The 17,046-nt window shown below is 39.0% G+C and overlaps 1 protein-coding gene across 1 annotated transcript in view; it reads right to left on the bottom strand.

The window, feature by feature from the left end:
* Positions 1-17,046, bottom strand: part of LOC103379122 (CUB and sushi domain-containing protein 1) — a 172,802-nt gene that overhangs the window by 120,029 nt on the left and 35,727 nt on the right. Inside the window, exons 8-11 of the mRNA XM_025055552.1 lie at positions 10,214-10,317; positions 9,460-9,572; positions 464-646; positions 148-333 (exon numbers count right to left, since the gene is read on the bottom strand). Coding sequence (XP_024911320.1) covers positions 148-333; positions 464-646; positions 9,460-9,572; positions 10,214-10,317 — 586 coding nt within the window. The remainder of the gene's footprint in view (positions 1-147; positions 334-463; positions 647-9,459; positions 9,573-10,213; positions 10,318-17,046) is intronic.

The following is a 17,046-nucleotide window of genomic DNA, read 5'->3' as shown; positions in this document are numbered from 1 at the left end:
AGTTTTACTTCTGCACGGGTCCATATGTGTCCAATAAATAAACAGTGAATGTATCCATTACCCTGTGGTCGGGTCCGTCCCCTAATGAGCTTTGTGTAGCTACGGTATCGAAATATGTAGTAGTGAAATATTGAGATATATATTTACCTTCATCTTTGACCACCAACCAATCGAACTGTGGCTCCAGGTCAAAGTCGGAGAAGAGAAGATGGATGCGGCTTCCCGGCTCAGAGATAATTAACCACACACAGTTCAGGTTGTTCCCATACTCCTCTGGGTAGTTGGGAGACAATATGGTCCCCGAAGGAGCCGTGAAGTTGAAGAAACAGGAAACTACAAGGAGGGAGGAACAAAGGCAGGGAAGTGAGGAGGAGGAGGAGGAGGAGGAGGAGCAGAGGCGTTAAATTGATCAGCAATTTAATCAGAGGGAAAAGCTGGAAAGATTCAGAAATAAAAGACTTACAAACACAGCTGGGTTTGTTCCCCGACCACTGGTTGTTGGGCTGACACGTTATGGTCCGTTCTCCCACCAGTTCAAACGCAGACTGGCAGAAGAAGGTCAACACATCCCCATGTTGGAAACGATCCCCGCTGCGGCGACCAAACGCAGGGACTCCTGGATCCCCGCAGCCTCCACGTTCTATCTCTAAAATGACAAAAAAACATAACAGAATATTAAAACCTGGGCAGATCAACAGAGGTGTAACCACAGTCAGAACTATCTGCAATATCTCAATGAGTGTTGGTATTAGCTTAGCCAATGAGGTGGGAATATCAGAGTCAATAATCCACACTGAGACACTGGAGACACTGCTATGATGTATGGTTTGAAGATTACAGCTCTGTCCTAGAGGGCGCAAAAGATCGATTATGTTAATTCTATTGTCAAAATAGCTTAGATTTATCAATCATATGAAAACATATAAAACACGTACATCTCTGTTTGCCTGACATATGACAAGTCAATACAAGACTTATTGAAAAATAAATTGTTCTAACACTATATTTTCATAAATACATCAACAGAATCTGTACGTGTTAAATTCCATTATATCAGTGGTTGCCAAAGCGAGGGATGGGCCCCCCTTGTGGGCGCAGTAGTTCTTGCAGGAGGAGCACAGCAAGTGAAATGAATTCAGTTATAATTATTATAATTTGTTCCATCGAGGGGAAAAAATCTGAGAATATGGATTTTTAGGCTTCACGATTTTTTAATAAAATTGAGTGGAGTTTTAAAGGAATAGTTTTGAATATGATGACGTGGGAAGGCTTCACTGCCTTACACTGAGATCCCTGGTCAACCAAGATAAAAAGAGTAAAGTGAATTATGCTTTTTTGGATGTCAGGACTGTCTCACAAAACAAATCATTTTCATGATCTAGTTTCCATGACTGTAAAAAAAGTGATTTGTTTAATCTACCTTCCTCTTCTTACCTAAGTTTTAAAAATACAAAGTACCAAAATACCAAGTATCAGATGTTCCCCTGGAAACATCAGACTACCAGTAACTACTGTTATGTTGCAGTTTGACACTTTCACTGCTGAAAAAGATATATAAAAAATGTACAACAAATAAAAAGTAAAGCAACTATTTGCATTTCTCAAAATAAAAATTGAACATATTTCAGCTCAAATTGAACCCAGAACTTGCCAAAACATTTACACATGGAGCATAAAATGTATAAAAGTTTAAGCCCAGGAAAACTTGGGGAAAATGTAAGAAAACAACGAAAAAAATTAAATATTAGCTAAGAAAAAAAATGGACAAAAACTCAGGCAAAAACAAACTTAGCTAAGAAAAAAAATGGACAAAAACACATTGGGGAAAAAAAGGAAAAAACAAATAAAAAGGTTGACAATCAATATGAAATGTAATTAGTTAAATTAAACTTTTTACGTGCTACACTTGGCCCCCGAGCCATACTTTGGACATGCTTGACAGGACTGCCAGTCAAGCTGAGGGTGACCCAATGGGAAACGCAGAGCGTAGTTAAAATTCATGTAACAGCTACGGTGGTTGAAGGAGCGCTGGCAGCAGTTCTCGTTAGTCTGTCATCACTTTGACAAACGTTAACGTGACTGGGAAAGCACAGGACACGGACACGGACACGGACGCTGTCTCCGTCTTCTCTCACACAGCAGTGATGACAGATGAAACACACGCCATGAAAAAAATCATTAAGTGTGTTTCTCTTCCTCACACACAGCTTATTGTCATCAGGGTAATTGTAGCGCAATTTAGCTTTGATTATAAAAAAATAAAGAGGCGTAAGTGAACGCGTACACACACACACACACACACACACACCCACACACACACACCAACACTGACGTATGTGTGCGACTGTTAGTTAAAGCAGCAGGAGGTGAAACACCACAACATCAGCTGTGACAGTGTGTGTATAAAAAGAACACACTGTTTTTATCTGGACTTGTTCCTTTGACGGATGATGTCATCTTAAAGGTTCCAGATTCTGATATCTAAAACATGTGAGGACACGTCCGTCTCTCGGGCGTCTCCAATGACTTTGACAGCTTTTATTATCATGTCCTTGTCAGGATATGAGTTGTGGTCCATTTTTTTGATCAGGTTTTTAAAAAAAAAAAACCCCAAACAATGAACAATCTTGTTATGGGGAATCAGGAGGATTGGAACCAACATGAAAGTGTTGCAAAAAACAAAAAAAACATTTTCTTTTCTTAAAATGGAAAGTTAATTTGATTTGCCAAGGCAAAAGTGCAGGTTGTGACATCACCCAAAATCTTATAACAAGGATGGAGAATTGTAGGAGAAATTAAATGGAGAATATACAGAGAATTAGCTTTTATTTGAAAATTAAATATATATATATATTATTTTCTTATTGTTTTTCCCACTTCCCATTTTCTTTTGTTTTATCCTAAAACTTTTTGACTCACCTTTTCTATTGGATTAATAGTTTAAATATTCCTAAATATTCCTAAATATGATTGATAATGACTTAAAAAATAAATGAAAATAAAGTTTAATGATCATTTTCTGTTATTTATGATTCCATTTGTTTTTAATCCAATGTGTGGTTCCCAAAGTTCTACAGCGCCCCCTCCTCTAGATTGGTCTAATATCAACCCCCAAATAGTTAACATATTATATATATTTATATATTAAAATTTGCAGAACATTTTTGGAACACACAATTCCTACAAAACAGATATTTTTATTGAATAGTGGAAAAAAAATGTATCTGTCAAAAACGAACTACAATTCCTACAAAACAGCTATTTTTATTGAAAAAAATGTATCTGTCAAAAACTCAAAAAGAAATTCCTTTGTTTTCATATGGTTTTTAAAAACCTATACAGTCAACGGTGTAAACTGGTTTTTAAAGTTGCAGTACTGGGGTCTTTGAGTTCTTTTATTCCTTCGATTGTCACACACAGCAGTACCGATGACATGTTATCCTATCATTCTTTTTGTCACTTCTCCCCCTGGTTTAATGGATTTTTTTTTCCCCACCGCTCCCTCCTCTGTTTCCCTCCTAAAATTTTCACATTCCACCAGACGTCTGTCATCTTGTAACACATGCTCCACCATGCTCCTGGATCTGCTCTGGGCAAATACATCTCAAGGTGAGCAGTGTGTGTGTGTGTGTGTGTGTGTTGCACACTTTTACTATCAGTGTCAGGATGTAAGTACACCCACACAGACATAACACGGTGGATGCACAGTGTGTGTTTCTGTGTGAGTGTGTGTGGCCCTCAGCTAGGTTTCCACCAGCTGACAAGTGTCAGGATGTGTGTGTGCCGCCTGTAGCTCCTGGTAGCTCCTGGTACCTGTGTCATGATGTTAACTTCCTCTCTGAGTGCTTTGTTTGGAGTTTCTTTTCCTTAGTTTAATCCCCGCCCCCGCCGCCCCTCCCTTGTTTTTGTTATCTACTACACGTGTGTGTGTTTGGTTCCTGCCTTTAGAGTATCAACACGTGAGTCAGGAACATGGCCGTACCAGTCTGACGGTACCACTCAACTGTCCGCCCTTGAACAACAGGTATGACAATCACTGGAGAGAAGAAGAGCTGCAGTGATGATGGGCAGGAAAGAACAACACAACGTACAAGTGGTTGAAGAGGGAGGTGGAACCGCAGACGTCGGGACCACACTCTGCTTCAACTGTCTACTCTACCATGAGCTAGGAGGAGGACGTGCAGAGGATTGAAATTACGATTCTCTACGGCCTGCAGTCATGTAACAATAGTGAAAATAAATAAAAAATATATATGCATGCACAAATATACATATACAGAAAAATATATACATATATTTTTATATGTATGTGTTGTGTTGTGTATGTATGTGTTAACAAATACATATACATATATGTATATATGTATATACATATATGTATATGTATATGTATACATATATATAGTGACATTGTGACACTGTTAACACACATTATATGTATATGTATACATATATATACTGACATTGTGACACTGTGTTAACACATACATATATGTATGTGCTAACACACATACAGTATACATATATAAATATATGTGTATATAATATATTATATACACAATATACACATATACATATATATGTATATGTCAACACATATACATATATATGTATATGTTAATACATATACATATATACTAATTTCAAGTCTTACGTCAATACCAAAATTTCAGGTAAAGTGTGAAATCTGTTTTGTTCTGAAACGGGCTGATGCGTTGAGATGATTACAGTGCGGAAGTGTTGCATCACAGACAGAGAACTGTGTGGCTGTGATCTGTGCATCGACTCTGCCGCAGCTGTTGCTTCAGAAAACTCTCGTCATGTGCTGCGAAAGCACAGACAGGGTGGGTGTCAGGCATCGAAGCTGATTGGTTGACAGCAGCATTGGCTACATGTGTTCATATGTAAAAAACCAATCCTTCAGTGAAAGAAGAACTCCTGGACCTTTTCAGTGGTTTCCTGTGTTCGGTCCATTTGAAAGACTGTAGAAATACGGCCAACTGTTTTTTGAGGTAAAGTACTAGGATTTATATATGTACAATATATATTACATTACATAATACATTACACTTAAAATTAATTTTCTGCACTAAATCAACCCTGAAAAAACATCTTGTATTTACTGATTGTAAGTAATTATTTCCCAGCTCGAATGTACAAACATATTTTCCTGATAAATGTATGTTACGTCAGGAACGTATAGAACCTTATTAAGCAAAGTGCACGGTTCAGAAGTACTGCAGTACTAGAGTGAGCTTTAGGAGTACACAGTAAGTCACGCAGGCAGATTCAGTGAAAATGTGTAAAAAGCAGCTTCGGTTGCTTTTATTAAAAAATACGTTGTTTAAAAAAATAACAAATTAAGATGTCACCCATTTTTTTTCTAAAACACTTCAGCTGCTGGTGTTTTAATCAGAGAAACAAATGTGGCTCCTCTCTTTGACTGAAAGCCAACATGTTTTTCTTTCCCACTTTGGTTATAAACAAATTGATGTTGACTATGATTTTTTTTAAATGTTTCTTTTTTTTTTAATTTTTCTCTATGATCAAACTAACCATTAAACTAATTGGTCCAAATCAGTACAATAATAACATAATTACCTATAAATAACATAAATCCATGTTTTTTTGCCTATGTTTTCATGCAAATTAGTTCAAGTTTATTGGAAAATCTTCATATTTTATGAAATATAATTAAAAAATCACAAACATGATGTTTTTGTGCATTTTTTTCACTTTCAAAAGTCATCAAGCGGGCCACTTTGAACACACTGATGGGCCGGCTTTGGCCCGCCTGCCATATGTTTGACACCCTTGGTGTACAGTATACTGCACTGCCTCGTTGTCTTCGTGGTTGGTCTCTAAATGTTGTTTTTACCTTGAACTGCAGCGATAAGTAGAAGTCGGAAAAACAAGCGATGGAGAGAAATGTCATTCTCTGACTTACAAAAAACTTTAAATATGTCTGATATCATACCATCCAAACAATATTGTCAAGCTGACATTTATCTATTTTTTTTAGTCGCTGACACAACATCTGACTCCAGGGCTTGTAAGTGCGCAGTCAGGACGGAATGAAACATCAATTTCAAGAAGAAGAAGAATCTACTCCTACAGACATTTCTGTCCTTTCTTGTCTAACAGTTTCTGTCAGGACCCTGAATGCACTTCTTCTCACGCAGCTGAGCCGCATTAGCTCTGACAAAGACCTGTGAAACTCAGTGTATCGGCATTCAAAGCACAACTGTTTTGCATCGACAAAAACAGTACCAGCATGAGTAGAAGACACTGATCCATTTTTTACCAGGGACAGTGAAGGCACCATTGGCTCTAACCTACCAATTGTTAGTATATTTTGATAAGTAAGTAGACGTCCTTTTATAGTTCCTTTTCAACCTGGATAGATTTTACTGTTACTATGAAGTCGCCGACCTCCAGGTCAGTAGTTAGGAATCTTATTTTTAACCCCTTAAGACACACATATGACCATATATTCCAGTAATTGCAAGTGAGGGTTTAGTGAAAGTGGACTTGGAGAAATGGTGGACAGCCAGCCCACAGAGACAAAGCCAGGTGTGGTTGGATTAGGAACTGTAAAAATATCTCTATTAGTGACTTTCCAGACAACAGTTGTCAGAAAGTTTTGAAGATAGCCCCGAGCTAGGCGCTGTCGTCAAGGAGAAAACACACTGACAGGTGTTAGGGCGACGGAGCTGCCACCACGGACGGACTCTCGGCCAAAAGTTTTACATTAAAACCTCGTCAACTGGAGGAACGAGAGGCGGTTGACGCGGTTAGCTAGCTCGTTAGCTGGCAGACTAGAATCACTGGACTTCAGCGCTGGACATGAGCTCATGCAGAGACTTCTCCCTGATCCAACCGGTGGCTCACACGGGTTTTTACAATATGCACAGAATGTCAGGAAAAAAACCACTACTGTGGGTTTGACGCTGAACCCTGGGGCCTCTCTGATTGGTGGAAGACAGGAGTTTATGAATTGTAGCTGTGGATAGTAGAGTTTGACATATCCGGTAATTGCCAAGTCTCGATCTAGATCTTGAAATTTTTTCTCATATTTAGTTGTACACTCACATAGCCAGTGCCAGGGCCTGTGTGTAAATACACCCATAATATTTACATATATATGTATATATAGCATATATACATATATGTGTAAATATATGTGTATATACATAGTATATATATTGTATATATGCACATATTTACATATGTATATGTATGTATATAGAGACACAAACAAATGCATACAAAAACACATTTTTATATACACATATATAGTTGTAATATATATAGAATATATATATATATAGATATATATATATATATAGTATATACATATATAGTTGTAGTCATATGTCACAGAAGTAGCTCAAAAACCCTCCAAGATCATTTCTTATCATTTCACCTCTAGTGAGTAGAAAAAACCCCAAACAGATGATTTACATCATTATATTTTCCTCAGCCAGTTCTCATCAGTCTGAATACTCCAATACTTGGCAGGAGCTTCAATTAGCATCGTTTCTCACACACTCTCAGAAAAGCACAATCACGGAGGCAAAATAACAAACACACTCAGTCACAGCAGTTAAATGTGGAAATTTAGAAGAGACAAGGGGAAAACACAACAGCACAGCAACACGAGTAAACATAAGTGCTGGGTTTCTCCTGCAGGGCAAAAGCCTGAGAGCTCTCAGAGACAGGGGAGTGAAGCAGCGCTGATCAAAGTCTATGAGCCACTGATATTATACAAAGTGACAGCCAGTGAATCTAAACATGCACAAACAGTTACTTTGTTCACTGCTCTGGAGAATACAACACACAGGATCATTAAGAGGTCACGGGAACATTGTCTCTGTGTCTCTGTTGTTGGTTGGTCGGAGCGTTCCTAATGTCTTTCTTTCTCTATTCGTCTTTTCTTTATTTATGTTTGTTTTTCTTTTTTCATTTGTTTCTTTTATTCTTTCTCTTTTTCTCCCTCGTCCTTCCCTCTCCTATTCCTTATTTTTCTCAATTTTGCCCAATATTTCTTTACTTTTTCTGACTTCATCTTTTCATCGCCTGAAGTGTTTTCCATTATATCGTCGATATCACTCCTGCATCAACATATCGCTAAAGACACCACCTTTAGCATCAACATATCGCTAAAGACACCACCCTTATGGTAACCAAGTACCAAGTACAATGGCGCCTCCTGTGGCAGCCTGTGTCAGTTGCACAGGCTCACACTGTAAATTTCCCCATTGCAGGATGAGAAAGTAGCTCAATTAATAATAATGATTAATATTCAGAATTGTTGGATGCTAAAGTATACAGTAGTTTTATTGGTGATTGATTTTTAATAAATAATAAATTCTGTCAAACAGCTTCCTTTGAGTCTTTTCCTCTAAACTGGAACGTTCCAGATGAGGAGTAAAAACCTGCTAAAACCAGCGAAGGCCTTCACCTCACAGTGTCTACTGTAATCACTCAGAGACATCAGTTAGGGTTACTGGACGGTGAGAGAGTGTGTGTGTGTGTGTGTGTGTGCTTTATGTTATCATTAAGGCCAACAGCCAATATATAAGAGGCAGTAAACGGCCCATACATCGGAGCAAAGACAAGGTTAGTTTGTCAATCAAGGTCAGTCGCACTTAAGCCTCACCCTGAGCCAATGGCGTCCTCAGAGTGTGAATTGGTATTAAGAGTCTGACATCAGAGATTCACACACAGCCTCCAACAGAAACCCCAACCCTGGACGACATCACTGGATCAGACGCTGCTAAGCAAATTGAGGAGCGCAACAGCCATCGCTCCAAATCCATCCCTTTCTCTCTCCGTCTCACTGGACTGCGGGCCGCTCTTCTTCTTCTCACTCAATTTGTCATTTTGTCTCCGTCTGTATCACTCAATTTCACGATTGTCCCTCGTCCTCCGTCCCTACCTTTATTGCCTCTCTCCCTGCGCTCGCCTCCGCCCGCGTCTCCAGTGAGTTCTGTCTAGTCCGGCACCAGAACAATTTGATTTTAAGGGGGCTTTATTGACACGGCGACATGCGGTGTGTGATTAAATATGTGAACGGTCCGAGTGGAGAGTTGAAAAGAACAAGTTTTATAAATGAGTGTCCTGATTTCACTCCGTCACCTGTGTTTACCGCCACAGTCTGTGTGCGGTCTTAGGCGTAGAAAAACAAGTGAAGTGATGAGGAGAATTAGTCGTAATTTATCTGTCGCCGTACTGAGAAGATCAACGGCACACGTTTACGCTGGAGTGTGGAGACGCAGACAGACGACGTTTTATTGGATCAGCAGGTCAGCAACGCCATGACTTTCACACTCAGTTATGGAAACAGACCATGTGTTTGTGTAGACAATGGTGTGTGCTGGTGTGTGTGTGTGTGTGTGTGTTAGTGACAGACTGACACAGCAGTATGGTTCAGTCAGTGTGTTTTTTTTATCGTACCTTCGTAAACGGCCTTAAACCCCGCTGAACCGATGGTGTCGTCCGACTGAAGGTGAAGCCACATCTGATTGGACAAACTGACGATGAGGTCAGGGACACTGGATCCAGTGAGTCTGTGTGTAGCAAACACACACACACACACACCATCAAGACTTATTTCAACGTCAGCTGTAAGCACAAAGTAGAAAAACGACTATGAAGTGTTTCCATTCTGGGACATTTCCACTGCTTCTTCTTATTAATTCACTTAATTCTGAGTTTCTCAACATGGGGTCCTCAACCCCTAAGGGGTTTGCAGAAGTAGCAAGTTGGTAATTAAAAAAATACTTTAAAAACATTAAATATTACATGTTTTTAGAGAAGTAGTAAACAAAAGTAGATCAACCAAATCAAATGATATAACATTTAAATATTTGAAAAAAAAGGCTAAAAAATTAAATATTGCTCACAAGATATAGTACATATACAATATATACAGTATATATAGATATAGTACATACAAGATATAGTACATATATATACAGTGTATATATATATATATGGTGTATATATATGTGTATATATATATATAAATGTGTGTATTTGTGTACTGTGGTCAGGTTCATATAATATGAAGTAAATCCGAGGTTCACCATGTCCTCACCAAACCAGCGGGCCTCAGTGTTGGACCATCATCAATTTGACTTTGTGCACGGCCGTGGATACCTGTCAAAGTGTCTGCAGCAACAACAGGCCGGGGCTTCACAGTACTTACACATAAAGAACCCTGCGAGTGTCTCCGATCTTCCCGCCATCTCCCACAGTTAGGGTGTCATATCCTCTTTCCAGGTCAAACTCCTCGAAGGAGAGCTTTATCACCTGAAGGACGGCAAACAGACGACAGCTCAGAACACACGGTGTTTACAGTGGGGGGAGAACAGGAAACGACAAGACACCGAGAAGGAGGACAACACCGTGGCTGTGTGTAAAACAGCCGCGCTAAACTGTGATCTTCAGAGGTCAAGTCAAATACAAAAATATAAAAATATATAGTTTAGACTGTAGTTGGTTTTTTAGCAGTTTGGACTTGATGTGGACTAAGAAAAAAAAAACTAAATCTAACTTTTTGTTGAAGCAGCAAACATCCACCCGTAGCTTTTACACCAAAGACTGTCATTTGAATTAAAAGACGATCCAGAGCTCGGCCAGTTTCCATTAGTCTGAATGTGTTATTGACCTTGATCAACATTCACTTTAATTACATTTTCTTTGGCAGCGACCAAACAAACAACGTATTGTGATTATTTTTAGAAAAGATAAACGTTTGACAAAAGCCTGATGTCCTTGTCCATATTTGGCAACATTTACGTGATATATTTTATACATTATACACATATTCCCAGACAAAGGAAAAATATACTGCAGACACTGCCCACAAACACACACACACACACAAACACACACACGTCTGCTGCTAAATGCCTCCCTCTGATAAAGTCACGTTCATGGCTGTAGCTGCAATCACACATCCCTGGAATACAAATCTAACTTTTTTTTCTTTTTCTAAAAATACTCCTCTCCAACCTGTCTCCTCTTTAACAGTGGATTATGGCACTGATAGAGTGACTCTGTCTGAGGAGGTGGTTTAAATCAGTTTGTTTTACTGAACCGGATTAAAAAAAAACAGACAAACAACTGTTTAACACAGAGAACTCTGTCAGTGCGGTGTAAAACCCTGGGCTGCATTTGTCACAATAATGAAGCCGAGCACACGATGTAAAGTCAGGTGTTTTTTTTCTTTTTTGCTAGGGAGATTATTTGCTTTTAATCCTGAAAATATACATTTTAAACACACACCATATGACAAGAGTTGGATGAATAAAACATGTGGCATTTAGATTGGATATTAAGATGACAGGACTGTGACGTACATATATGTTCACAGTCCAATATATACAGCGGGGTAGCGGTTTTAGGTGGCAGGTGATGTGTCTGAGGGAATTTAATTAAAGTACGTGTTTAGAGTCTTCACATCAACAATGGATTTTTTAAAAATGTTTGGTTTTCTGCAACGTAAACCAAAGGACAATAAATGTATATTTTAATCCTTAAAAGAATGTTTTCTCACAGTACTGGTTGGTAAAATATGTCCTAGTAAGGATTGAGGTAATCAAAGTTATTTTTTCTTCTGTAGTATATGTAACTTGCACACCAGCACCCCCATCAGAATGGCTTCATTACTGCACCACAGCAGTCTTAGCCCCGTCCCAAAACGCTCTCATTGGTTGAGAGAGAGCTGATGACGCTGGTCCCAGGTCAGTCCTGGACGACGTCACCACACTGCCTGATACCTGCTCTGTATGTTTGTATTCAATTAAAAATGATTGATAAATTGCTTGATTAATTACTACTATCTTTCCAGAATTTAACAACTGTTCTCCAGTTACAGCTATGGTTAATGCTAAAGTGTTTTGTGAATTTATTGTGTTTAAAATGTATTTCACTTTATTTGGGTTTTTGTTGTTGTTGTTGTTGTTGTCACTGGTAATAAATGCAGACGACGGTTGCTAAGCTGCAACAGGAAAATGGAAATATCTTTAATGAAGAAGAAAACTAAATGTTGTTGTTGTTGTCACTGGTAATAAAGGCAGACGACAACGGTTGCTAAGCTGCAACAGGAAAATAGAAATATCTTTTATGAAGAAGTAAACTAAGAACATGATTTGACGCTTTGAAGCTCTGACAATCCACCGCCACGAACAAACCTAAATTTATAGCCAAGTGAAATGTAAAATTTAATTTCATATGATTTAGTTTTATTCAAGGATTTAATTCATGAAACGATGATTCTTGCCTCAAATCTGGTGGATTTTCTGCCCTGTCTTCAGATACAAAGTGGCATTTATTCATTTCCCCCCCATTTAACCACCACCGATGTGAAGGAGTTCTGCTGAAATGAGTGTTGACAAGATTTTTGATGGAGGAGGAAAAAGTTTCATTTTTGATTTGAGAGATTTGAGACTGACATGTTCAAACGTGGGCATATGAAACAGGACAAACACAGTTGTGTTACTGTTGTGTGTCTGTGTCTGTGTCTGTCCTGGTGTAACATACGACTCCTCTCTGCTGTTGTACACGAGCGAGGCACAGGCTACGCTCTCGTTTGCATTTAAACTTGTGCTGTGTGTGTGTGTGTGTGTGTGTGTTCTTCTTCCTACATTTGTGGGGACACTATCTGAATATGCAGCTGTTGTTCTGGGACCTCGTGTTTTTGTAGGTCCCCAATGAGGCCCATCCCCATTTTGAAGATCAAGAGGTTTAGTTTGAGGTTGGGTCGAGAACTATGGTCAGATTAGAGTTAAGGTGAGGATTATTGTCAGGCATTAAAGTTAGAGTAAAGTGCTGAGGGACTCATTAGGTCGATGTAAGGCGCTCACAAAACAGAAAAAAACATTGGCTGTGTGTATATGTGCGTGTGTATAAGTGTGTGTGTGTGTGGGTTGGGGGGGGGTCTATAGGAGATTTTCTCTGCTCTAATAGGTTGAAGCCTGCGTGTGCGTGCAGCCTAGCTGGGTCTAGACACTCAGGGCAGATTGCACAGTACAGCGGCAGACTTAAAGAAAGCAACTGAAGCGTTATCACTCTGAGATCATTAGCGAGAAGCTCAGTGCTGCTCAACAGATTCAAATGAGCCCATTTAGAAAGACATTAAGAGCAGCCTGCAACCCAGAACTGTATTAGATTACATCCTTCATTTTCCCTGCAACGGAAAAGGAAGAGAAAAACAAAATGGAAAAAAAAGAAAAAAAAAGAAAAAGCATTTTAGGTTTTACACATTTCCACCTCCTCTGACCAGTACTTCCACCCTGACTTTGGTGCAGACTGCTGGTATTGTCGTGAACAAGCAGGTGCACGCTCTGTGGGTGGTCTTTACGTAGATAAGTGGAGCATTATCACTTGGTGTGGTCATTAGTAAGCAGCAGCGCAGCTACAAGCGCTGCAATAGGCCATTTAAACAGTGTTAAAAGCAGTGAGCAAATCCAAATGTACAATGAAATGTCTTCATTCAGAGAGTCAATATAAGGGGCGCAGTCACAGCCTGATGGACAAGAACCGATGGACGAGATCCAAGAGGTATTTTAGTTTAACTTGTTACAAAGACGCCTTGCAAGTCAAAAAAAAAGTTCACTTTTCACACTCAATAAATCATTATGTCAATGAATCAGAATTGAATGCACCCCTGGTGTTTACTTTTGTTATGACACCGAAGAAGAAGCAATACAAGAATTTTATATATATATATATATATATACACACATAATTATTTCTATAGACAGGAGACTCAGCCCAGCCAATGAAAACTCTGCTGAAGCCCATACAGGGATTTTCTACTGTTGCCACAGACCAAATAGATTATTCTATAGACACAATAGAAAATCCAGATTGTTGAGGACACACACAGACATAGACAAACCATTGTGCTGGCTGATGTTGCCCTTTCTGTTGTGACCTTACATCAGAATGGTTCAGGGAAACACACAGCCATAATTGGGCTTAGACTATAGTTCCCCTGTTGAGCTGAGGCTGCAGCAGCCGGCAGTCACTGATGTGGAGCAACAGCGGGATGGAATGATCACACCGCCACAAACATGTATGACACTGCACATCCATCCATCTATAATCCATCCATTCATCCATCCATCCATCCATCCGTGTCCAATCAAAGAAACAGAACATGGACACACCATTACCTCATCATTATTATCATTATTCTCCTTATCAGCCTCTTTAATCAAACTGAAGCAGACACTTGTTTATCCTCCTTCACATTTGGTCCTCTGATGGAGCGGAGGCCATTCTCTTTTTATTTACAACGCTCTTGTGCATCAACGCGTTTCTCAACAAGCACTGCACTTGTCTAATGAATCATTTTCCCTCAAATGTTTTAGGTCCAAGTTTCGCTTTAATCTGAAGGCAGCGTTGGTTGACGACAAAGTGAACAAAAAACCCCAGGTTTTTCTTTTTGCTCTTATACAACAGTGATTTCTAACAGAACAAACAGTCACTGTAGGAACTTGATTTGTTCGATCCTTCAGCTGAACTTCTGCGACGGTGGCATTTATTCTGAACAATGTTATCTGTTAATAAATGGAGGTTGTTTACTCTGGGCTTTTAAAGGACAAAGGAGACCAACAAATCCAGAGAATTCATTTTTTTAAAAACAAACTCACTTTCAGAGAATGACTTTTTGCTAACTTTGGAGTTAAACTTCAAGCGTTTTGCTTTTATGAGGCCATGGCCCAAGGTTATGGTTTTATGAATCAATTTTAGGCTAGTTTGGTTTCATCTAAAATGTTATGGTATCTCTATTGTCATATATTTATACAAATTTATATACAGTAAACCCTTGTTTTTCGCGGGGGTTACGTTCCAAAAAGAACCCGCGATAGGCAAAATCCGTGAAGTAGAAATCTTTATATTTTACAATTAAATACTCAGAAAAAGAAGAGAAAGAACGAACAAACCATTTTACAGTCTCAACCATTTGTTTCACAAATAAAGTAAAATAAAAGTACTTTAGAAACGTTTCAACAAATAACTTCTGTAATGTACTGTCAAATAATAATTTTAATCATCAACGTGAACAGAAGGCTTCAAATTGCGGAGATTAGCACCGCCCACCGTGAACGGGAGAAAATTAAAAATGATTATGAAAAAAATACAAATTACCTGGTCTTGTTGCGGGCAGTTGCAACCCTTTTTGAATCCTTATTAAAACTTATTGCTGCTGTCTTCCTTATGTTTTTTTCTTCCTTCTTTATGGAACGAACGGAAGATTCATTAATTCCATAATGCCGACCTACAGCCGCATAGCTTTTACCTTCATTTAGCATGTCCAATAGTTTTACTTTATCACCGATAGACAGCATCTTCCGCTGCCTTTTGGTCCCTACCGCAGGTACTTTTGCCGGTCCAGAGCGTTTTGTCGACATTATGGGGTTTGATAAACTCGAAATTGCAAGAGAATTTGCACGTACGTAATGTCAATTTGGCAAGCTGTTTTACGTACGTGTACATATTAAACCGCAACGTTATTGGCGCACAGGTAGAGAAGAAGCGGAGTGCCTTTTTAGCCAATCAGAATGCAGAACACAATGCACGATGCAAATCCGTGAAGTAGCGAAACCGTGAAAAGTAAACCGCGTTATAGCAAGGGATCATTGTATATATATATGGTAGAGAGGGAAAGATAGATATTGGGGAATACTCGTCGTACACTGGTACATTTCGTGGATGTACTGTGGTCAAACATGCATGCCTGATCACTCACTCGGGCACCACACTCATATTTATTGACTCACTACTAACCTTACCCCTTACTCTCAGGACTCATCACTATTACGAAGAATAATGCACAAAATAGAGAGAAAATCACGCTACGTACGGAAGCGATGCTTAAAGAAGGCGTGGGCTGCTCCGAGTGCTCGGCCACCTAGCGTAGGCTCGTAGGCGTGCTCGTATCACAAATCTTTACTTGTATCTCAAAGTAAAGATTTGCTCAAAGTCTTGTGTATCTCGAAATACTTGCATGTCGTGGTGCTCGTATCTCGCAAATAAATAACCTTTGCAAAAGAATTCCGATGAAGATGAACATCACAATCAATCTTTCCAATCTTTTTAGAATCACATGGATGATGGTTACACTATTCAGCATCTTAATTGACAAAACAAAAAACAGTGAGACAGATTTCCCTGCCGTGTTACTTTTTTGTTTGCGCTTCAGATTCATTTTTCTAATTCCTGCAGCTGCAGTCTCTCCTGGCAGAGCAGCGACGGCGTTGGGCCTGAGCCTTTCCACCGGTTCTGTCCCAAACCTCAATAAGCAATAATAAATGTGGTATCGTGCTGAGCCAATATTTCAGCCCAGTTCCAATATTTCACCCTAAGTGACTGACACAAATGTCCTGCCATGATGCATGCATTCATGTCACTCCCTCCAGGCGACATGAATCAAATTGGCTGCATGCAGCTGCAATACATTAACTGTGACTTGTGGGTGAATCAAGACAGAGGGGAAGTAAGGTAATAATTTGTAGGGTAACTATATATATATATATATGTATATATGGATTTCGAAGAAAACAAGAAGTAAGGAGGGAGAAGGAAGGATAAAAGAACAGGAAGTTATAGAAAAAATTTGAATTACAACCAATAAGTGATGTGTCTTGGATCTATTTTTTTTTTCTGTTCCTCTTTGATTTACCCAATATATTCTCGATATACAACAAGAATCTGAAAAAGAAAAATGCGAGATAAAAAATGACACAATCCATGTTTTGCGGTTCTATTACAACAGATGCCCAAACTGACAACGAACCAGAGAAACATCCTCGTTGGTTTGACAAGGGCACTGCGTTCCCTGATGTGTTCTGGGAGGAGACGAGTAGGAGTGAAGAGCAGTCCTCAAAGAGTTGTTTGTCAGTGATTATGACACATTAGGTTTAAGGGAGCTTCAATTTTAAGAAAGTGTTCTGGAGATATACTGCATCTTCTACTACAATAAATCAAATACACTCCATGAAGGAAATATTTAAAAAGTGTACAGAG

This window comes from Cynoglossus semilaevis, chromosome 5 (assembly GCF_000523025.1).
Source record: "Cynoglossus semilaevis isolate Cse_v1.0 chromosome 5, Cse_v1.0, whole genome shotgun sequence".
Taxonomy (NCBI): Eukaryota; Metazoa; Chordata; class Actinopteri; order Pleuronectiformes; family Cynoglossidae; genus Cynoglossus; species Cynoglossus semilaevis.
This window is presented reverse-complemented; position numbering and strand designations above follow the sequence as displayed.